This window comes from Thalia democratica, chromosome 2 (assembly GCF_965202585.1).
Source record: "Thalia democratica chromosome 2, ktThaDemo2.hap1.1, whole genome shotgun sequence".
In the NCBI taxonomy this organism is placed as follows: domain Eukaryota; kingdom Metazoa; phylum Chordata; class Thaliacea; order Salpida; family Salpidae; genus Thalia; species Thalia democratica.
This window is the reverse complement of record NC_139166.1, coordinates 53,840,497-53,863,537: the sequence shown is the minus strand read 5'-3', so window position 1 is coordinate 53,863,537 and position 23,041 is coordinate 53,840,497. Positions and strand designations below refer to the sequence as shown.

The 23,041-nt window shown below is 26.3% G+C and overlaps 3 protein-coding genes across 3 annotated transcripts in view; all 3 read left to right on the top strand.

The window, feature by feature from the left end:
• The window catches only part of LOC145830272 (unconventional myosin-Va-like), a 33,737-nt gene extending 32,900 nt beyond the window's left edge, over window positions 1–837 (top strand). The window contains exon 38 of the mRNA XM_082938221.1: window positions 151–837. Coding sequence (XP_082794347.1) covers window positions 151–298 — 148 coding nt within the window. The 3' untranslated portion in view covers window positions 299–837. The remainder of the gene's footprint in view (window positions 1–150) is intronic.
• Window positions 838–11,705: 10,868 nt separating this feature from the next.
• LOC145829935 (uncharacterized) lies at window positions 11,706–13,990 on the top strand. Its single transcript, XM_082937821.1, has 4 exons — window positions 11,706–11,901; window positions 12,040–12,137; window positions 12,292–12,426; window positions 13,632–13,990. Exons 1-4 carry the CDS (start codon window positions 11,723–11,725, stop codon window positions 13,775–13,777), a joined length of 558 nt encoding a protein of 185 aa, XP_082793947.1. The 5' UTR covers window positions 11,706–11,722; the 3' UTR covers window positions 13,778–13,990.
• Window positions 13,991–14,177: 187 nt separating this feature from the next.
• Window positions 14,178–19,247, top strand: LOC145829381 (transmembrane protein 19-like). The gene is made up of 8 exons (XM_082937152.1): window positions 14,178–14,324; window positions 14,499–14,612; window positions 15,380–15,517; window positions 16,088–16,217; window positions 16,498–16,628; window positions 17,572–17,674; window positions 18,399–18,490; window positions 18,726–19,247. Exons 1-8 carry the CDS (start codon window positions 14,222–14,224, stop codon window positions 18,881–18,883), a joined length of 969 nt encoding a protein of 322 aa, XP_082793278.1. The 5' UTR covers window positions 14,178–14,221; the 3' UTR covers window positions 18,884–19,247.
• The last annotated feature ends 3,794 nt before the right edge of the window (window positions 19,248–23,041 follow it).

Sequence of the window (23,041 nt, the reverse complement as noted above, 5' to 3'; positions counted from 1 at the left end):
TACTTTTAGAGTTATAAAAAAAGACTTTCAATTTTATTTTACTAGTTTTTACAAAATTATCATTTACATTTTCTTTTTAGCAAATTTTAGTTGATTTTTTTTACCCACCCAATCAATTAAACACTCAACACGCTATATTCATACAAACAGAGGCAACGTGAAGCTACTGAACGACACTTCGCTCAGGTTCCAGACCTCCCTGAACAAATTTCACCCGTCACCTGTGGACCTGTGCAGTGTGAATCCCTCCGACAAGCTCGTGTCTAGTCAGCTCGGTCAGTACGTCACCTCCATATAGGTCATGCAAAGTTCTGAAGAAGACTGTTTAGAAGTGGATTCGGTGTTGAAAACTTGTTTTTGTTTAAATTCGTTTTTATTTCGTTTACTGTGCTTGAAAAGAGAGTGTATAAGTGCTTAAGTAGACAAAATTAACTTTTAAAACGTAAAATAAGTTAAATTTATACAATTTTATATTCCACTTGATTGATTTGCTAAGCTTGATTCAAACGACTGAGCTGTCAAACAAGCTGTTGACCGTAAAATATTTTCAAATACGTTACTAAATGTTCCATTATTGTAATTTCCCAGCTTTATTTTGTGACATAAATCGTGGTAAACATTTTTCTGTCGATTTACAAAGACATTCTTGTGATTTTAATTATGTCGTCATAATTGACATACGTGCAATGAAGTTTATCCTTTCACAATTGTTTGCTGACTCTTTCGTATATTACCTTATTTATTGAGTAAAACTTGATACATTTTTGCTATATAAGTGTTTTTACTGAAATCATTTATTTTTACGCTTATATCACTACTAAATTTTTCAATTTTGTGAATTCATATTATTTTAAACTGTTCAATTTGCAGAAAATTTATTCAAAATTGTGGTTCTTTGCTATAATATTTCAAGTCAATTTAATAATGTTGTTTTTCTTTATCTTCAAAGGAATATAATTGTGTTAGTAATAAACATAAAACAGTATTGTACATTTTTTAAGTAACCTAAAAACCAAACAACTTTATAAAAAAAAAATTATAATTCATAAATTCTGGAAGTATCCCTGAAAAAGGTTTTCACCTATAAGCTATGTTATAAGTTTGAACTATATTTTTAGACTCTGATGCGTCCTTTTGAAAATAAAAACATTTAAATTACCTTAAATTTTAATAAAATTTGGTTAAGTAGAGGACATTAATGAAATTTACCATAGAAATATTTTGTAGATTAAAATTTGGAGGAAGCTTTTACTAATAGTTCCTTTTTACATTCCAATATAAAAATATGTACAACAACATAGCATATAAAAATTACAACAATTGTTTTTATCTATTTAAATATCTGTTCTATCTTTTATAGCAATGCTAACAATAAAAAAGTAATACTTGACTGTGCTTGACACTCCTTAACTTGATAAAAACTTTTAAATTTTTTCTTATTTAACTTTTTAGTTCTAAAATTTTTCATAATTTATGTTAAAATACCTTCTTAATACAACCTTTTTCTAAGTATTTTACAGTGTTAAGCAGCTATTCATAAATCAGATTTTTTTATGCTATTTAAAAAGCAATAAAGCTCTTATTGCTTATGTTTTAATCCTCAAAGTTGGCTTCTAATAAGACTTATTTTTTGCTCATTGTTAAATTTATATCTCCAGATACAAACGAAAATACACCAAACAGATAAAACTTAGATGTCAGTTTTTTATAGCACGATAAGGTATGATAATAAATGTGCAGACTAATTATTTTATTCACTACCTGGTTTGAATGGGAAAAACTTCGACCTTATTAAGTATAATAAAATAGTAAAATATTTAAAACTACTTCAAAATGCTTGCTTGCTAAAAAGATTCCTTTAAGTAAAAAACTAGGTTGTTGATGCATTGTTTAGTTAGCTTAATTTCTTGCAAGCTATGTTAAACGTGAGTTGTAGATCATTTGTACATTTCAAAATTTTTATAAGAATTTCGTAAAAAAAAGTATTGTTACCACTCGAATATTTCTTAGTATAGTTATCAAAAATAATCCGGTGAAATATTTTTGCATTATTGATAATTAAAAAGACAACTTGAAGTACACTATCTACGTAAAATAAATGATATTGATAGAAAAGTTGGTCACGCAAAATAAATTTTCTGCATACTACTAATTCGCTGCTAGATTTTCGCTACAAACATGTTCTATAAGTGATGAAATCTCCCTATGAAGTAAAAATGAGTATATTTTTTAATCTAAACTTTTTTCTATTAAAAAATTTTTGATATATTTTTAGAAAAATAACATGATTTATAAATAAAAGTAAAGGTTAATAAGAGGGGCATGTTTTAAATGGTTTCCTGCGCGTCCTCTGATAAAAAAAGAATGAATGTATAAAAACATCGGTTGATTACAGTTTTTTTTTATAAATAATTTACTAAAAATTTATATCTATCTGTTAATTTATTTCTATCGAGTAAAATTAAGTTAACATTTTATAAAAAATGACGCATTGTAAAACGTTTTTATAATTAAAAAAGGATATAGAAAATAATAGTTACTTTATAGTTAAGAAAGTGTGCTGTACACATTTAAAAAGAAACTTTTAATTCAAAATTAGTTGTCAATAGTGTTTTAAAACCTGTTTTAGAATGATTTCATCTCTTCAAAGTATTCCTTTTTAATGAAATACTTTCAACCAATTCGCATATTGTTTTTATTTTTACGAGATGAGAAAAAACAAAGTTTACAATTAAAATTTTCATTAAGTTGTAAAACAATTTTCACGTTTACTATTAGTTTTTGTCAAAAATAAAGTTTGTTTGTAATTTAAATCTGAGTTTTAATTGAATTGTTTTTACTGTTTGACTAAATATTTCACATTTCATTGAATAAATTTTTCTATAATTAAGCCAAGCTAACTACTAATTTTGATTAGTTAAATAACAATTAGTTATAATCTTTAGTTTTTAAGTATAACAATTTTCGTTATACATATTAGCTACTTAATGTAAGACAAAATTTTCACATTGCTAATATTCTCAGGACAAGGAGTTCATATTTTAATTATTTTACTAAAAATAAAGGACTGGATTACTTGATAAGCTTTGCATTCTGTTTTAAATGTATTTTCAAATTGTAAACAGTATAAATATTTCTAATAACTGAGACAGTTGTGTGGTAAACAACTGTGTATTTTCTGAAGTTTATTATAAAAAGCTACCATATAGAATGCTCTTTTATTAAATAAAAAAAGTTCTACCCCACTGAACTGCTGACACTCGCCTGGTAAGTAATAGCTTACTAGTTTTAGTAAGCAATAAGGATATTTAAGCATAAAAGATAAAAATCAATAATCAAAGTATGAGTGTAAAGCTTAGTTTGGATTTTTATAATTTTTTTGTTGTATAAAGGTACTAAAAATAATATCATGATATTAAAACAGTATTTTATCATTGGTTTGCAAGGTTTAAGAAAAAAATTCACAATATTTTTATCTTTTGATTTAATTTATTACTGTAGTTCAGATTTTTTACTTGCTAAAAGCTTTATTAAATAATTGATAGACTCAAAAAATAATTGATAGTACTAAACTTGAACAAAAAAAAAATATTACAGCGCAGTTTTTTTTTTTTTGGTTAGGTTGCAAAGTTTTAAAATGAAACTTGTTAGCTTGGTTTGGAATATTTATTATTTTAATTAATTATTTATCAATTCTAATAAACTCAGCGTTGTAGAAATATATTCAAAAGTTTTTCGCTTATTAACTAAATTATAATATACATAAGCAATTGTAGTATTTCTCTGTATTTAAAATTTTTAAATGAAACATGATCATGTAGCTTAGCTGCACAGTAAACAATATTGTAGTATGCTAATACAATAAAAAATATGTGAACACTAAACAATCTATCTATTTTGACAAAACAAGAAATAAGTGTGAATTTCCTTTAATGTGGACAATGAACCTGGTGTGCATAAAAATTTTGTGGTCATCAAAATATATACCACCTGTTTATTTCAACTGATTCTAGTTCTATGAAAAAATAATAAAAGAATACTAAACTTAGAAAAATATAAGTTTTAAAATAAACCAACTTAAACTTTATTTATTTAACTTTTATAGAAATTATATTAGTACAACCTCAAGCATTCCAAAATGACTCTGGCATTTTAACAGGGTTATCACTTACTCAGGCTAGATAAAAGTTTTTGAAAAGTTTAATAAGTTTTTCTCTACTCCCTACAGAAGTACATGTAAAACTTAGACCAACTCAAGCTGTTTCAGTTCAACTCAGCTAGTTAAATATTTTCTAAAGATTTTGAAGCATTCAGGCTTGTTTATTTTTTTTGTAATCTATATGACTATTTTTTTTCTCTTTAGACTATTTTTTGTAAATTTTATCTTTAATTAAAGTAGATTTAACTAAAGTGTTCCAATTTTTTGCTCATTGTAAATTTTTAACTCCTATTTTCTCTCAATATCAGGCTGACATACAATAGTTTGATGTAACTTATTATTAACTTTGGTCACTCAAGCTGACTATTTATTTTAATTGTATCAATTTTTTTTTGAGTCTATAGGTATTTCAATCCATTTCTTACTATCCTAATGAGCTAAAGATATAAAACAATATTTACTGAAAAATATTGTTGAAAATAACTGTTTTCAAAGAATTTGTCATACAGTTATTTATTTAGTGTATACTATTAAATTCATGTATACAAAGGCAATGTCTTTTCACCCAACAGGGATCTTGCCTTTGTATAAATAATTTTAATATAAATAATGTTTCTGAGATAAGTTTTGTCAAGACCTTTATGCTAAAGGAATATTCATAACATATACCTATCTAGTGTATACTTTTATAACATTTGAAATTGTTTTTAACTTAATTATTTTATACATAAAACAGACTTCAAAATTTAAAAAAAAATGGTGTTTTTAACATACTCAATTTATTTTGAAAATTATAACTGAACAACTATGTCAGTAAAGTTAACAAAAAATATCTTTAAGCCATCCAATTACAATTTCTAAACAGATTTAGAGAAAACTTTTGAAAAATCCTCATCAAAATTATTTTTATTTCAATTTATAAAGCTTATGCTCTTATAACTGTATAAAATTTAAGATTAGAATTATAAATTATATCAGCATGTAAATTACTCAAATTTAAATCCTTGTTTTATAAAAAAATATTTTTATAAAACTAAAGTTGTTAGTCCTGTTAAAATTGTCACAACTGAAATTTTCAACACAATTGTATTTGATATGATAGTTCTTTAATTCTAGTCAACTCAAGTAATATAACTTTTATACTATTAAAGTAAATAAAAACTAAGTAGGCCTATTTTTTCAAATAATTAAAAAAAATTTGTCTACAACAAAAACAAGCTTTATGGTTTCTATTTAGTTAAGCAACGTTAAACAGTAAATGACTTGGTTTTAAAGTGTATCATTTTTACTGTTTTTAAAGCTTTGTAAAAAAAATAGTACTTTTGTTAAAAAGAATAAATTCAAAAATTAGATAGTTTAAATTAGAAACAGCAAGAAAGTTTAAACCAAACGCAAAACTGTTTAATACAGTTTATATTAAAAATTATTAGAACGCCAGAGAAAACTCCACCTTATTTTATTAAGCATGCTATTCCATCATTAGTTTTTCCTTTATTATTAATTTTTAATTGCTCCCTAGCATTGTCAGAAATACCAAAACAATGGAAAACATCTTATGTAATTCCAGTATACAAAAAAGGTAACAAACACGACCCATTAAATTAAAGGCCAATATCCTTAACCAGTACGTTTTCCCGAATTTTTGAACACATTATTTCCCAAAAAATATTTAACCACCTCTTCGACTTTAATTTATTAACACCAAAACAATTTGGCTTTGTTCCCGACCGATCATCAGGAATTCAATTATTAACATGTTTACATACTTGGCTAATAACTTACTTAAACAATGAATCAGTCACAGTGGTCTATACTGACATCAAAAAAGCTTTTTACTCTGTGTCACACATTAGATTATTAAAAATTATGACTCAATATGGTTTTGATGATAACTTAGTGAATTGGTTAAGCGAATTTTTAAATAGTAGGACACAGATTGTACTCATTAACAACACATTATCAGATCCTCTAAAAATTCACAGTGGAGTACCACAAGGTGGAGTCATTGGTCCTCTTCTCTTTTTAATTTACATCAACGATATCACTTTTAATACTGACATTCAAAGCAAAATAAGTCTATTTGCAGATGACGCAAAAGTATTTAGCAAGTCAGAAACTTCTTTACAAATAACATTAGATAATATTCACGAATGGCTAAAAACAAGAAAACTTGTTTTAAATCCAAAAAAATGCCAAGTTCTAACCATCAATAAAAATAAACCCTTCTCTATTGACCTTTTAATTAATAAAACTAAAATACCAGCAGTAAAATCTTTTAAAGACTTGGGAATACATATATCTGAAAATCTAAAATGGAACAAACATATTAGTTATTTATACAAAATTGCTCAAAACTTATCATATCAAATACTTAAAAGTTTTAAGACCAGTTTTGCTAGTATTCTTACTAAACTATTTAAAATCTACGTTCGCCCTAAACTCAAATACAATACCCCAATATGGTCACCCTATTTAAAAAAAGACATTATTAGGATTGAGTCTGTGCAGAGAAATTTTACCCGTTTTGTTTGTATTAGATGCAACATTTCAAATTCCTCATACAAAGATAGATTGGTGAAACTCAGATTGGAGTCTCTAGAGTATAGAAGATGGCAGTTTGACTTGATAACACTTTTTAAAATTGTAAATGGTAAATATAAAGAATTTTTCAATCAGTTTTTTGTTTTTTCTAGGACCAATTATAATTTGAGAGGAAATAATAAAAAAATAAAATGTGAATATAATTTTAATAACAGTCAGTGGCAAAATTCTTTTTTCTGCAGAACAATAAATATGTGGAATAAGTTACCCCAGGATGTGGTTTTGTGTGGGAGGGTGGAACAATTTCGATTAAAACTAAAAAAAATTGATTTAAATAATATAAACACAAGTAAAATACAGTGATTAACAAATAAAAATTCATTTTAAAATATTAGTATCACTAAGATCAATTTTTCTTCCTTACGCCTTCCCCCTACAGATTATAAGTTTTTATATATAATTTTTGTAAATGTGTAATCTTTTCTAGTCTATGCATAGGTTTTTATATGAGAATTTATTTCGTTTTGTTCTATGTGCATACTAAGTTATTATTTATCGTACAGGACTATTTGTTTGTAATTTTTTTAATTTTATATTTTTTACTGTGTTGTTTTTAGATTTTAATTTTCATTGAATGTAATTTATTTGTTTCTTTTTTCGTGTGTATTGTTTAAGCGGCTGGGCAGGCATGGTAAAATTTGAAAACCACTATTTACAGCTGTTTTATAGCTATAGTAACCAGAAAGCTAAAGTAACAAAATATAGCTAACTTTTTTTCTCATATTTTACATTGGATAAAATTACATCAGCTAATCTTTATTACTTTTGTTGTTATAAATTTACTAGAATGTTAAATGACATATGTTTTAATTTACAATGTACTAAAACAATTTTAACACCTTGGTTGTAAAAGTAAATCAGTTTATAATAATGTTTTTACATATTACCTTAGTATTTTTTTAATTAACAAAAAATGAAGTTCTTAATAAATTATTTTTGGATTAAAGTTTTTAAAAAGAACGAAAAAAAATTCTAAACTTTTTTTTTTTGTAACTAAACCTTTTATTCAACATTATTATTTATTAATTTTTTTTTGTATAAATTTTTAATAAAGTTTAATACATAAAATTTTCAAGGTACATTAGACTTAAATGTTTTAAAATGTTTATTAATCAATAAAAAGTAGAAAAAATAATTTTAGAGAAATAATTTAACTTTTTCCTTACAGTATACTAAAAATAGTTTTTATTTGTGCATGTTTTGTCCACAAAAGAGAGTTGTAAATTTTAGGCTGAAAATTGTTATAAAAAATAACTATAAAGTATTAAATTGTGGCTAAAAAATAAATCACAAGTTTAAATGATGAAACAAAAAAGTTTTAGCTTAAATTAATTTTGATATCTTCATAATAAAAAAATCTATTTTAAGTTTAAAATTAATTATAATAACTATTTTTAAAAGTTTATTTACATTTGAGATTAAAAAATCCTACTGACGGGGATTTTTGATAGTGATATATTTAATTTGGACGCTTGTTACCATGTCTGCGGCTGGGTTTTAATGCCCGAGTCCATCTTTGCGCAATAAACTCCAATAATAATAATAATATATATAGATTAAAATGGGGGTTGGCAACTTTTCCAGTCAGTCAAGATTTACCAAATAAAATCTTTTGTAAAAAAGTACTGGGCTTAGTTTAAAAACGATTACTTATTTTATTTTAAGTTGTAATGAATTATAAAATAACTATTACTGTGCATTTGAAAATAAAATTAAAGATACATTAAAAAAATACTTTTTCAATTTGCACAAGCTTTGTTCAGCCTAAAAACTATGTACGTCATATGTGTCTGTTTGGTCCTACATTGCCCACGCTTTAACTAAGAAAATTATTCCCATTATATAAACTTAGTTGTTGACTATCTAGTTCTAGTATATCTTGTTCAAAAAATATTTGTTTAGACTTTCAACCTTTTTTTATAATTAGTCACTAAGTTACACCCTCTTTTTAAAATATTTCTATCAAATAAACATGCTTTTTATTATGTTCAGTACAGGTGCTTTTTTTCTGAGAATGTTGAGTTCTATCAAAATAGGTTCTCACACAATCATCAATATGTTATTTTCACTGCAATATTGATTTTTTGGCACTACATAGATATGAATCATAAACTTTCATTAAAAGCAAATCATTCATTACAACTAAAGTCTAATTAACAAAATTAAGTATCAAAATATTGCTTCTAAAAATTTGAAAAAATAGTCATATCCCAATCAATATTTTTTTTGTAAATTTGTATATACAATTCTTCTTATATTTGCAAAAGTATAAAAAAGAAATATGTTTCTAAAATTATTATTTGAGATATTTACCTTTTAAAAATGGGTGGGTGTCACTTTTGCACGCGCGTTATTTTTGCACAAGGAGACACTTTTGCACAAATTGAAAAAAAGTAAATTTTTTTTATTTTGACTTTTTTTTTCTTTTACCACTACCCCCAACCCTTACCTTTGGTCGGTAAATTTTATTTTATATTTTTTAAATATATTTTTATAATTTTTTTTCCTGTTTTTTTTGATAATTTTTATTAGGTTTATATTTTTTTCTATCTATGTTATCCCTAAGCTTTACCCTCGGACGGTTTTTTTTTTTTTTTTTTTTTTGTCTAGTTTTTATTTTGTTTTGTAACTTTTCTATTTATTTATTTTATCACTGTTACCACTAACACTTACCCTTGGTCAGTAACTTTTTTTTAGTTGTTTAATTTTTATTTTAATACGCTTGTACAAAAATGACCATTAATGCAAAAGTGACCTGTTCCCTTTAAAAATATCTTGTATTGCCTTAAATAAACCAACAGATTTTTGGAAAGAATAGCAGCCTTTTTTATGAGAAATAATATATTTTTGATTTAAATGCTGCTCAAATAATTTTTGCTTTATTTAATTAACACTAAATCAAAAAAATCTAAAAAAAATGTTTACATAAAAGCTTTTAAGGTTTCTTTTAGCAGTTGCTGTAGTCTACAATTTTGACATAAACTTTGTGTTTTTAGACTTTTTTTATACTTCAAAACGGCAAAAATTTGCATCATTTAAGCTTATATAAATTTTAATATAATTAAAACAGAATAGAACCGAACCTAGTTTTTAAAAGAATAGCCCATCTCTATACAAATAAATTAATCTCTTATTTTATAGACTTTGATAAGTGTAATTGTTTTTGATTTTGATTAAGCATTGATGTTGTATTTTAGATTAAATACTGTTTTAAGTATATTATAGAAGTTTATATTTGTTTAGAGTTTTATATCAAGGCTAGATGACTACTTTACAGAATCTATTATAAGGGTTGCCACTACACTGGAAAACATTGAAATATTGTTGATTAAAAACCACTGAAAAACAACAGATAAGATTAAAGTAATACAAAACTCAGATTATTTTATGGACAAATTTTCAATAGTTTGAAAAAATTTTCATAATAAAATTTTGTCTATGTCTGCTAGATTATACTTATATCAATATAAATGTTTTAAAGCAAAACAAAAAATGTTATCAAAAAAAATATTTCTAGGAGGTAAGTTACAAGATTTAATTAGATTAAAATTATAACTTCTATATAAAAGCTTTGTTTTGTGTAAAAAACGCTTTATAAAATTTCATTCTTAGTTCTTTGATGTTTACTTTTATAAAAATAGCTTAAAAAATGTACTGTAAATAGTAAAAGAATTTTTATTTAAGGGCATAGGGGGGGGGGGGTAAACACCCTTTTTTGGTTTTTGATCTTATTTTATATAGTTTTTAGTAAGCTACAAGATGCTTTTTACAGATTTTAAAAATTCAAAATATTTTTTGAAATATAGCCGGTCAAAGTCGGAGGCAACAATAGGATCCTTATGGGAGGCGCAAACTAAAACGGCAAAAATAGACTATTTTACTAAAAATCTATCTTTTCCTACGTTTTTTGAGATAACTACCTCATATTTTCAGGAAATGTTCCTTGATATATTTAGAAAATTCTGTCGGAAGGAATTTTGAAAAAAATAAAAATTTTATATAAAAAATAAACAAAAAAAACAGTTTTTTTTTTTTTTTGTTATAAAATTTTTATTTTTTAATTTTTAAAAATTCTGTTCCGACAGAATTTTCTAAATACTGCAAGGAACATTTCCTAAAAATTTGAGGTAGTTATCTCAAAAAACGTAGGAGGAGATAGATTTTTAGTGATTTCTAGTTATTTGCCGTTTTAGTTTGCGCCTCCCATAAGGATCCTATTGTTGCCTCTGACTTTGACCGGCTATATCTCAAAAAATATTTTGAATTTTTTAAATTTGTAAAAAGCATCTTGTAGCTTAGTAAAAACTATATAAAATAAGATCAAAAACCAAAAAAGGGTGTTTACCCCCCCCCCCCTATGCCCTTAAGTATTGCAAGTTTTTTAGTTTTGTAAAAACTTTTGCATATAATATTTTTTAATAGTTTATAATTATAAAAAACCAAAAGTGTTTTAAATTCTGTTTTTTAAGTAATTAAGTTAAAGATTTCAGACTTGAAGAAACTAAATTACTATCTAGTTAAAAAGTCTTGATAAAGACTTTAGAAAAATTGTTTCTAATGTTTTAAAGACACTGTTTTTAAAATACAGTAAGAGACTGTGATTAATAATAAAAAATAAGAACTCTAGATAACAAATGTTTCTATTAAGTTTTTTTTTTTTTAATTTGCAGATTTACCTGTTTAATTCTCTATTTTTATTATCTTATACCTTAAAAGTTACTTTGGATTTCACTAAGACCTAAAAACTATTTAGATCTTCGATAAAAGTCTACAAGATAAGATACTTATAAACAGATTGTACTATCCCTATTGCCTTATTGAGCTAATAAAAAAATAGCTCCAAACTATAAAATACAACAGTAAATAAAATATAGTCTTTTATAAAAGGTTATACAAAATAACTAAATTTTTTTAATTTTAATTTTAATTTTTTAATCACAGAAGTTTAAAAATTAAACCAGTATGCTCAGAAACAAATCCAAGTCTATTGACAACACAAGTAGGAAACCAGCAGAAAAGAGAGCTTCATTTTCTGTGGCCACCGATGAAACTACTTGTGGTACTGGGTCAATCAAAATTTCTGCACCTACACCTGATGGTACTATTGAAGTTTACTTTGGTTTTCTTCAAGTTTACCACAGGTTGTTTTTCATTTATTTATTTAAACAATCTAAATAATTATTTATGTCTTTCCAATATTTTAGATTTTTTTATTATTCGTTGTTTTCTAAAAATTCAAATACAATGTTTCTAAGGATTTATATGAAATGCTTTTACAGATATGAAATAAGGTTGTGTATTCCAGTCAATTATCTAGGTCATTCTGTAACAACTGAAACTTTAGCGCCTGGGCTAGAAATAAAATCTGTCAATGAAGGTTTGTAATATTACTTGTTCCTGTATGCCAAAAAATCTAATTTGTAAAGTAAACTTTCTAATAAATAATCAGGATGCATAAATTATTTTTAAATGAAAAATCATCAGCACAAAAAGTACAAGGTTGCTTTTTATTTTAAAACAAATTCATACAGAAGGCACAAATATAACTATCATGATAGAATATCTCCCACCTGACAATAAAGTTGGCTCAATTATTGAAAAAATAAAACTTAAGTCAAAACAAAATGGAAAACTACTCATAGCAAATGCTCACATGGAAATACTTGGTTAGTTTTTAATATACTCTAGTATTTTTGGCCATCTAAAACTACAAAACTACTAAGATTGTTTTAGAGTATTCTAGTTATTTTTAAGCATAGTTGCATGTTTGTTGTTAAATCAAAACTTTAAATTTGAAGTCTATTTTTATATTAACATTCATTTATTTGTAACAACTAATTATAAGTCCATAAACAAAGTGTGAATATAAACTTTGAATAAAGTTTGAAATTTTGTTAAAAGTAATGTGAGCATTTGAATTTAAATTGTGCTTCACTAAAAAGCCCTTCATTACATTCACGTATGTATTCTTATTTCAAGACTAGTTTTTTTCTTAATAACTAGGTTATTATATGTATTTAAATAAACTCAAATTTGTGAATTGTTTTAAACGAGCGTTAACTTAACTCGATTAGCATTTTTTGCAATTTAAAAAAAAATTCAAACTTTAGATATAACTATTTTCCTTATTTTTAAAGCTAACTAAGATTTTTTTATAAAGAACGCTCCTTTGTTAATTAAAAAAAATCCATTAGATTGGGGTTTGAATTTTTGAGTGGGGCCCCTTAAAATTTTTTTTTCTTGAAATTTTACTCTAGCGGATGTTTTAGCCAAAAAATATAGTTTTATATACATTCTTGTTTTAATATACTTACTTTGCTGTGTTCTCAAAAGTTGTTGTTTTTTTTTTCTAATTTCTAATATTTTTTAAATATATACAAATATGCCAGATTGTTAATTTAAAAAACCTTCAATTTTCTAACGGTCACTGTAACGGAATTTTTTTTAAACTTATTTTAATACACTTAATTATGACTATTTTAAATGGCCCACGCTTTTTTTTAATCTAAACTGTTTTTATGTAACACGTGACCCATGCACGTTTTACTGAAATTATAATTTATTGAACATGAAATCCCTCATAAAAGAAATATGAAACATTTTCTAAGGGGCCCTTTAAAAAATTCAAACCCCAATCTAATGAATCTTTTTTTTTAATTAAAGGCAAAGGAGCGTTCTCTATAAAAAAAAATCTTACTTAGCTTTAAACATAAGGAAAATAATTGAATCTAAAGTTTGGTCATTTTTTATTGCAAAAAATTGCTAATCGAGCTAAGTTAAATCGTTTGTTTTATCACAATATATCAACTACTTTGAACATTTAAAGCTTGATTTGTAGATTTCTTTGATTTTATTAATTCAATACACACAGGCAGGACCCAAGGGAGACCTTCCTTAAAGCAAGGAGTCGTCTGTTTGGAAACTTTACCAGATTTTCTGGCTGCACCTTCCGAATGGACTTCATCGGCTACAAGCCAACTTGGAGGTCCTTCTCTTAGCAATGATGGCGATGAGTAGTTATAAACTGGATAGTTGTCAATATATCTGAAAAAGCACAAAACTTGCTTATTTTTATGTTTTTTTTTTTCTTTTAAGCTAAATGTCATTGCTAAAATGTATTACACTGTAAAATCTAGCCTATGCTTTTTGGTTCCAAGTTGTTATTTTATGCTTTTTTCCAATATTGCTTACACTGTGACATTTGATGTGGCAAGTATTCACTGTCTTTACTTTCTAAATATGTTTAGTACATTAATATCAATACATTTTTATGCTGTGAACTTTGTAAAAGAAGCTTAAATGTTTTATATATATAAATAATAAATATAAGTTTTATAAATAAGCTGTATTCCAATTACTGCTCTTTTTCTTCAATTTTTATTTATTACTATTAATGTATTAAAGTAACAGAAAAGTTTTTATTAAAACTCTATGTGATTTGTAGCATAAGTAGAATATAAAATGATAAAAGCATCAGCTATCTTATCAGTTTTTTGTTGGACATGTTTTTTTCCAATGGCAGTTTACTCCTGGTTGGCTCTATTTCCTCTCAAACTTTATTTTGGTGAGTTAACGCAGTTATTGTATTTAAAAGGCTTAGTTTTACATACTCTGAAGAGTTTTTAAAAATAAAGAATGCAAAAAAAAGATATAAGTTTATATGCAGACAAAGTAAAGTTAATGGATATTCTAAACTTTGATTTCAAGATTTGTTGATATTTTTTATATTTTTTTCCAGGAAAAGATCTAGTAGTATCTCCATATAGATTGTTGTCTGCAACATTTCTACCATTCTTAGCAAGTATAAGGTCAATTAGAAGAAAATCACTTGATACATTTGGTGCAATTATTGGTTAGTTAACTTAAAAAAACTGTTATTAATTTATAATATTTTTTAATTAGAAAAGGTTAAGTACAAATTGGCTATAATATTATATGTTAAATCTAATTTGATATAAAGTTTCAATTTTACTCAAAACACTTTAATTAACTTAACGTCTGTAACGAATTTTAAAAGTTTTTATACATATTTTTTATTTGAAAATGTTTTTGTGAGTTCTTTGTTTTGATATGTACTTTTAAAATCAACTAGTAGTATTATTAGTATATTGTTTAAGACAGGGATGGTCAAACTGTATCCCGTGAGCCATATTGTATAAATTTTGATATTTTGAAGTGAACCTTTATCGACTTATTTATATTACTAAATTATCTTCTTTTTTTCAGTTTAGTAGTATTTTATAGTATTTAATATTTTGTTAAAATAAAAACTTTACTCATGCGCTGTATTTTTGTTTTGAATTAAAAAAGAAAGTTTTGGGGACTGTTAATATATTTATGTTTGAAACCTGAACCAGAAGATAAAATTCTAGACATCTCTGGTTTTAGATAGATACTTTTCTGTACAGAGCTAATTTCTTGTCAGTATTTTATCATGAACTAAATATGCTTTCTTGTAGCTTCTGTTAAAAATAAAAATTTCATCTATAAAGAAGACTTTTTTTTATTTCTCAGTTTAGTTTACTTTAAATATTTTATGTGCTCCAACTATAGTTCTACAGTTTTTAAGACTAGTAAAGATTTCTTGAGGAACTTGTTGTAAATTATTTAATTCTACAGCTTTCTTGGTTGGATTTACATTGATGATGGCAAATTTTTCATTCTTTGCAATGCTCTTCGCATTTTATCTTTCGTCGACAAAATTAACCAAGTTTAAGCAGGACGTTAAAGCTAAGCAAGACAAAGAAGCTGAAAAAAGTTTGTTATAGTTTTTCGATTTATATTGATTAATCAAATAACACTTGTGTTTTTTATTATTAAAAGCTTTATAACATAGCATTGGCTTTATTATAAATGTTGAAGAATTATGATTGAAACAAATGTAATAGGCAGCGTTTTAAAATGTAGCTACTCTTGTATAGACTGAAATTTTTCAGGTGCTTCGTATTTTTTATATATAATAGTTTGCAAAAATAATAGTTAAATTTATTCGTAAAAAACTAAATACGCTAAAGTTTCATAAATTTTAATGAATAAGAATCAGTTTTACACTCATTTTTGTATTTTTTGTAGGGTTGCCACGCACTCCGGCTATTTTGAATATTTTTAAAAAACTCAGGCTAGTTTATATACTTTAAGTGTTTGAATTTGATTAATATCAACTTTTCCCGGTTTCTGCTCATAACATTATTTTTTCAAATTTCTCATAAATTCATGCTAGCTTGATGTAACTAAGGTTGGATTTTTTTATCTCAAAGAGTGGCAACCCTCTGTTAGATTTAAAACATAAAAATCAAAAAAATGTTTAAACATTAAATACACTTACAGAGCCAAGATCTTTTATGAATGTTTTATGCAATTCCTTACCAGCAGTCATCTGTTCTTTACTGTACATAATGCAAGTTGGATGTGTTGAAACTTATGTTGATCTTTCGCCCAACTCTAAAAGTTTTACAAGGTTTTTGTTTTTTTACTATCTTTTGAATAAATTTATGTTTACTAGGTTAAAATTTTTAATTATGTGCCATGCAAATTTACTATAAAGTATATACTTATTAAAACCATTATTTTACTTTAAAATACTTACTTAAAAACTAGTGATTAAAATCTTTATCTTCTTAGTATTAATATATAAAACCACATATGATTCGCAGAAGTTTTTATTTTTTTTATGTTCTAAGTCGTGTTCTTATAAATGTTTAATCGTACAAAGCTTATCATACAAACATTGCAAACAGCTCATGGTTATCAGTGGGGGTGATCGGATCGATATCAAGCGTGTGTGCTGACACATGGGCCAGTGAAGTTGGCTCTGCTTTCAATAAATACTCCTGCATATTAATCACGAGCGGAAAGAAAGTTCCACCTGGTTCGTTTTCATCGTATTTTGGTTGTAAAAAGTTGTCTTTCGAGTTGAAATAATGTCACAATGGGCGGAAATTAGCTATAAAAAGTAAAAATATTAAAAATTCTCTAATCCTTAAAAGGTAAATTGTCTGGTAGCTCTGGTTTTTGTCAAGAAAATGTTTCAAACTAAGCAAAAAACTGTCGGAGAGCCAAAGTTTTAATTAAATACTTTGAATAATAGCAATTTTTATTCTGTTTTTGCTGCAAGCTGTTTGTCTATCCAATTAGCTGTTTTCACAATGTATTGTGTATTCATAATAATATCATTAAGCGCTTGAAAATCTAAGCTTTGTTTACATCTGTAAAAAATGCATATTTGCATTTCGAGAAATAGTGAAAAAAACAATAAAAAAAATTTCTGTTTTAAAATAAAAGTTATATCAAAACTTTTTATATCTACTAAGTATTTACAAATGTTAGAAAACAAGAATAATTGAAATATATTTAAAATCTACTTTTCTAGTATTTTAACAAACTATTTTCTAAATTGTAATTTTCTAAAGACAAATAGTATTAAAAAAAATTGGAAAATATGTTACTTGATATCTAATAACTTTAATTCTAGAAATATTTATTTGTTCACTTTGATCCATTATATTGATAAAACCTTGGCCATCAGAAAGTTTAATTTAGAGTTTATTTGAAATTATTAGCTATTTTTTTGTTCATGGCGCACTATGTGACTGGGTTTTATAATTTGTTTTAGTCTTAGCAAATAATTTCAAAGATTGGAATATGAAAAGTAAAGCATATAATTTTGAATCATGACTTTTTTTTAAGTAATGTAAAAAAATTGTAATTTTTTGATTTAAAAATATATTCACACTAGTTTTACAACAGCTGGTATGCTGTGATACTTTACTTAATTTAGTCTTACCTAAAAAATAAAATAAAATAAATTAAAGGTACAAACGGCGGAATATCTGTAATTGGAATAATTTCAAGTTTGTTAGGTGGCCTATTCATTGGACTAGTCTATTGTACTTTTATGCTACTATTTATTAACAAGTCAGTTTCAAATTAGTTTTCGATTAACTGTAAATGCATATATAAATTATTTTTATTAGTTTTAAACAAAGGTAACTTTGTATTTAAGTTGAGTAGTAGCTTGTAGAAGTAATTTAAGTCGACATTTAAAACTGTTTCTAACATTTTTATAGTTAGAAAATTCTGTAAATTGTAAAATGTAAGCACTCACGACTTCAATAAAAACAAGTTTTACATTTATTATTATTTTTGTAATTATTATTATTTTTCACTCCTATTTACAATTACAATATAAATTAATTAGTCTGTTCATAGTTTCTACTTTTACTATTTGCTAAACTAGTATTCGTTAAGTTAATACAAAGCTGCTAAAAATAATACTAAATAAAGTTGTAAATTCACATTTTTTGTTGTAGTAATAGTATAACTATTTCATCATAAACATCAGTCTTACGCATCTTTTTCAATGATCAAAAGAGGCATAGTAATTTTCCTTGTTTGAGTTGTGTAGTTCTGATAAAAATAAACGAAGTATGTAATAACATTTTTCAACAACAATTTTTTCTTAAAACGTTTTAAATTAATTTTTCGTAAATACATATTTTACACATTTTAAAAGCTTAAACATTTACATGATTTTTTTTACAGACAACACAGGTTTTAAGCGAGATTTAACAAGTTATATAAAAGCATAAAATTAAAAAAAATATTTTGCTTGTCTGTAAAACAACAAAACTCATAACAGGTTCAACTACCAAATACTAATAACTTCAACATTAAGTGGGTTGTTTGGTTCAGTTGTGGATTCAATAATGGGCGCTACTATTCAGTATTCAGGTTTGATATGAATACTTAGTTTTTCTTTATCTTTGAATATACAAATTTCTTTTATTAACCAATTTACATGAAACTATAAATGCGTATTACTAATAGGTCTCGTAAATTTTAAAGGGGTTTCAAAATCATATCACAACGTTTTCAAAATCGTCGTGAAAATAAACAAGATAACAAGAACAAAAGAACCATGACATATTTGTGTATGTATTTATACTAACTTAATTTATAAAAACAGGTTATGACAAAGTGAAAGGAAAGGTTGTATCGCAACCTTCGTTGAGTGTGAAACACATTAGTGGTAGCAACATAATTAGCAATCATTCTGTTAATTTACTATCTTCACTGCTGACTTGTTTAGTTGCTCCTCACATACATATCATGATAAACAAATAGATTATTTTTAAAACTTTTTAATTAATTAAAATTCTTATTATTGTTACAAAAATGGATAATGTTGTTTTTTTACATTAAATGTTTAAAATAATTATGGATTAATCTCTTCTTCAGTAAACCTCAGATAAGTTAAAAAAAAATAAAATTACTGTAAAACAGAATAACTAGAAAGTACTTCTAACATTTAATGTAAAACCACTTTGTCGATTTTTTATAGTTGTAACTTTTGACCATTTATTTATTTTTTAACAATTTATAACAAGCATAACAAAAAAAAAATTATATTTATTATTTGTAAAAATTTAAAAAAATACCCTTTTCAACATTTAAAAATTTTTGTTTTAGTTGTTGTACTTTTCTGTTACACCTGCATTTTTGTGTTAGTTGTTTTAAAATAATGTTATTTTTTCACCCAAGCATGACTTTGTTGCAATTTTTTAAATTGTGTAACACTTTTTCCTGTTGTAGTACACCTGACTTTATAGATAATATATGTTTTGTATTTTGAAAAACTATTTCATTTGTTACTATTGCCTGTTTAGATAAATATTCAGTTCATAATTTTTTTAAATTTTTTAGTACTTTTTAATTTTATAAACAAAATTCAATTTAAATGACTGCTTCCCAAGTTTTTGATGTGTTGTGCATTTTTTTTTACTTTTTTAAAATTTTAGTTTAAGGCTGCTTGTAACCTTTTTCATTTACAAACTTTACCTTACATCTTATTTTCTGTATTTCATAACTAAACTTTTTGTCTTCCCTTTAAATTTTTGCTATTGTACTGTTGATTTTTGAATACTTTATTTTTGCTGTAACAACGTTACAAAATTGTTCATATGTTATGGTAAACATAAATTCATGTTATTTTTGTTGTATTTATTTTTGATAAACTATTTGTGTTTTATAGTGTTATTTTCTGTTGAAGAAGTTTTGTAACGAATTGTGTAAGAAGTGTACCATATGACTTTATCAATTTGAAAAGTTTTTAAACTTCTATTATGAAAAAAAAAAAGAGTTATAGTATTATTTAAATATCAATCTGTAGTTACTCAGTTAACTTTCTATTTTTGTTTTTGTACGAACTAAAAAGAGTCTTTTCAAAAAACTCTGAAACTAAAATGCTATACAAACTTTAAACGAAAAAATGTAAGAAAGTAGTTTTAACTTCATTATAAACAGCTGTAGCAATAAATTAAATAATTTCAATGGCTAAACTTTAACATACTTTATCTATCATCAAAGTAACTTACTGACCAGTTTTAAGTCTTTTTAAATTAAAAACAAGTGTTTTTTTAAATGAAACTAATAATGTTTTAAAGTTCAACTACAACTTAACTCTAAGTATCTTATATAATGTTACTGTAAACTGTTTACTAAAACCCTTTTACGTCGATGAATTCAACCTTATAATTGAAAAAAATACCAATATTTATAACAAAAGTACAGAATGAAATACTGTAAAACAAAAAGTTACTAACAAACTGTTTTTTGCACAGAACTATGGCAAAATTCGACTTTTGACAGACAAAAACTAAAAAATTACTTAAATTCATTGTCATAATTTAAGTTTAAAAGCAAACTAGTAGTATTATTCCTAAGTAATTTTTTACAACTGAAGTTAACTTTTTTGAAAATTACCCAACAATGGAGAGTGCTAATAAAACTAAGTCTAGCGTTTATTTTAATTTACGTGCTTTTTAACTGATTGAAGTCTGGCAACTATGCTAAAACGTATGCTTATCCCTATTTAGCGCCAAGGGCTGATAAAAAATATATCGAGAGTCTTTTGAGGTGTACAGTTTGCAAACCTTAATTCTTTTAAAACTTATTCATGACGTATAAAACCAACAAAAAAACTTTGTTCATAGTAACTGGTACCCTGCGTCATTAAAAACTTTATTTAACTTGATTGTTTTAGCTAGCAAACAATCTTATTTTCTTTAAATAAACTTTGTCGACTATTAATTGCACTTTAAAAATAATAAGTTGACAACAAAAACATGCTAATGGTACTAAAAACAAAAGTAGCACACATAGATATTAATTTTTGTGGTCGTCTACTAACCCTTTTGAAGCTTTGTATGGTATTTTTAACAAAAAAGCTTTGTATGGTACTTATTTATATGGTATGTTACTTAATTAGACTACCGTGCTCTGTTTTATAATTTTCTCATTATATTTTTATAATTTTAAATGAATAACTTTAGTAAGTATTCTTTACCTTAAAATATCACTTCAAAGTGCCTAAAGTGGGTAAAAGATAACATAATTACTGTATAAAATTTCAAATATTTTGTTCAATATAATGTTAACTATTATCAAATTTACTAACTGAAACATACTGATCGTGTTTATAACTAGTTACATACAAAAGTTGAAATCTGTGCTTAAGTGTTTGCAAAAGTGACACTGACGCCGTGTTAAAGTATCGCTCCGTGTTTTCGCTCCGAGACTACCGCGGAGAAGACGCTAGTCAGGCTGCGAGGAACGAGCAACGTCAAGGAAGAAATGCAAGAGATGATGGCCGAGAGAGAAACGGCCTCCAAAACCCATCAGCTGCAGTCGTCGAGCTTTTGAAGGAGAGTTCCGCCAGGTGGCAGCTTTTAACGGTCGTGGTGATGCACCTGTGCCAGCAGCTGGGCGGAATAAACGCCGTCTTCTTCTACACCAACAAGATATTCCACGCGGCCAAAATCGACGAGGGCCGCCCACAAGACCTGGCCGCGATCGGGTCGGTCAACGTGGCGATGACCGTCGTCTCGTTCCTGGCGATCGAGCGGGTCGAGCGGTTTTATTGCGTCCCATCGACCGCGTGCCTCGCCGCGCTCGACTCCCAAGGATCCTCCTCCGCCGTTAGTTACCTCTCCGTCCTCTTCGTCAATGCGTACATCGTCGGCTTTAATGTCGGTCCCGGCCCGGTCACGTGGCTTTTAAGATCCGAGCTGGCCCGCCACGGTCGCGTGCGCGGTCAACTGGTCGTCCAACTTCCTGCTGAGCCCTCTCCTCACTGGTCGGCGCCGCGGGAGCGTTCGTCTTCGTCCCGTTCACCGTCGTGTGCCTCCGCCTCCTACCTGGTGTTGCCCGAGACTAAGGGCAAGACCTTCGACGAGATATCCCGCATGTTCGCAATCAGGAACACGACCGAAGAAGAAAATATTTTTTGCTGCGTCGATTGCCGCCGTATTTTTTCCAAAGCCAAAACGGCGTACGAGCTGTCATTTTAGTTTTATGCATTGTGTCCCTAGAAAAAATGAGTAAAGATACGAGAGATCGTAAAGATACGAGAGGACCAAATTTACTTACTATGATGGCTGTTTTTCAATATTGCTTCTAGTTAAAAGCAGTCTGGCTACTTTCCCACTTTTAATAACTTGTTTACTTTATTTATAAATATGAAAACAAAAGATAAAACTATACATATATTAAAGAAAAGGATTTAAATTTATATAAAATAACAATACTTGTCGAAAAATTTTACTAATTTTAAAAATAAGTAGATTTTATCTTTATCTTTTCTTATATGTTACTCATTCGAAACTTAACATTTATATTCTATTCTACTTAGAGCAAATTCAATTTATAGGTAAGCACTTTTTTACAATTAAGAAATGGTGTAGTGTCTATATTAAAATTTGTTTCTATAGCCTTTTCAAAAATAATGCATTTGGTGCTGTGATGGATTTCTTCTTTTGAACAAAAACATATAAAGTATAAGAAAAATGTTTAATAAAAATTGTTTATGTTACTACAATTTTTTTTAATTTGACCTTTGCCCACATAAGGATAAAAAAGTTATATATTTTGCTTTTAAACACAATGAGAATATTGAATCTAAATCTTAATTTTGATAAAATTTGTTTTTAGCTTTAAATTCTAATAGTGTTTCAGAGCGAAAAACACTTCATATATTTGATATAAATTTTAAACTAACTAAATTTGTAAGAGATGCATAAGATGCTTAATTACTACAAACATAAAAAATATTTCAATGCTATATAGTAAACTTTAACTACTATGAATGGCTAAAATAAAAAAATTTATTGTAACGGTATATATGCTAACATTTCCAACCCGCGCTCCATTCCCACCCAGATCAATTCCCACCCAAATCAAATCCCACCCGATCATTTCCCACCCGAATTAAACCCCACCCGAATC

What these genes read in the sequence shown, in the direction of transcription:
- LOC145829935 (XM_082937821.1), top strand. Translation starts at nt 11,723, where the DNA reads ATGCTCAGAAACAAATCCAAGTCTATTGACAACACAAGTAGGAAACCA. An exon ending in AATAAAATCTGTCAATGAAG is followed by an intron (nt 12,138 to 12,291) that starts GTTTGTAATATT and finishes AAATTCATACAG; the next exon opens with AAGGCACAAATATAACTATC. An exon ending in TGCTCACATGGAAATACTTG is followed by an intron (nt 12,427 to 13,631) that starts GTTAGTTTTTAA and finishes CAATACACACAG; the next exon opens with GCAGGACCCAAGGGAGACCT.
- LOC145829381 (XM_082937152.1), top strand. Translation starts at nt 14,222, where the DNA reads ATGATAAAAGCATCAGCTATCTTATCAGTTTTTTGTTGGACATGTTTT. An exon ending in TACATTTGGTGCAATTATTG is followed by an intron (nt 14,613 to 15,379) that starts GTTAGTTAACTT and finishes TTAATTCTACAG; the next exon opens with CTTTCTTGGTTGGATTTACA. An exon ending in CGCTACTATTCAGTATTCAG is followed by an intron (nt 18,491 to 18,725) that starts GTTTGATATGAA and finishes TTATAAAAACAG; the next exon opens with GTTATGACAAAGTGAAAGGA.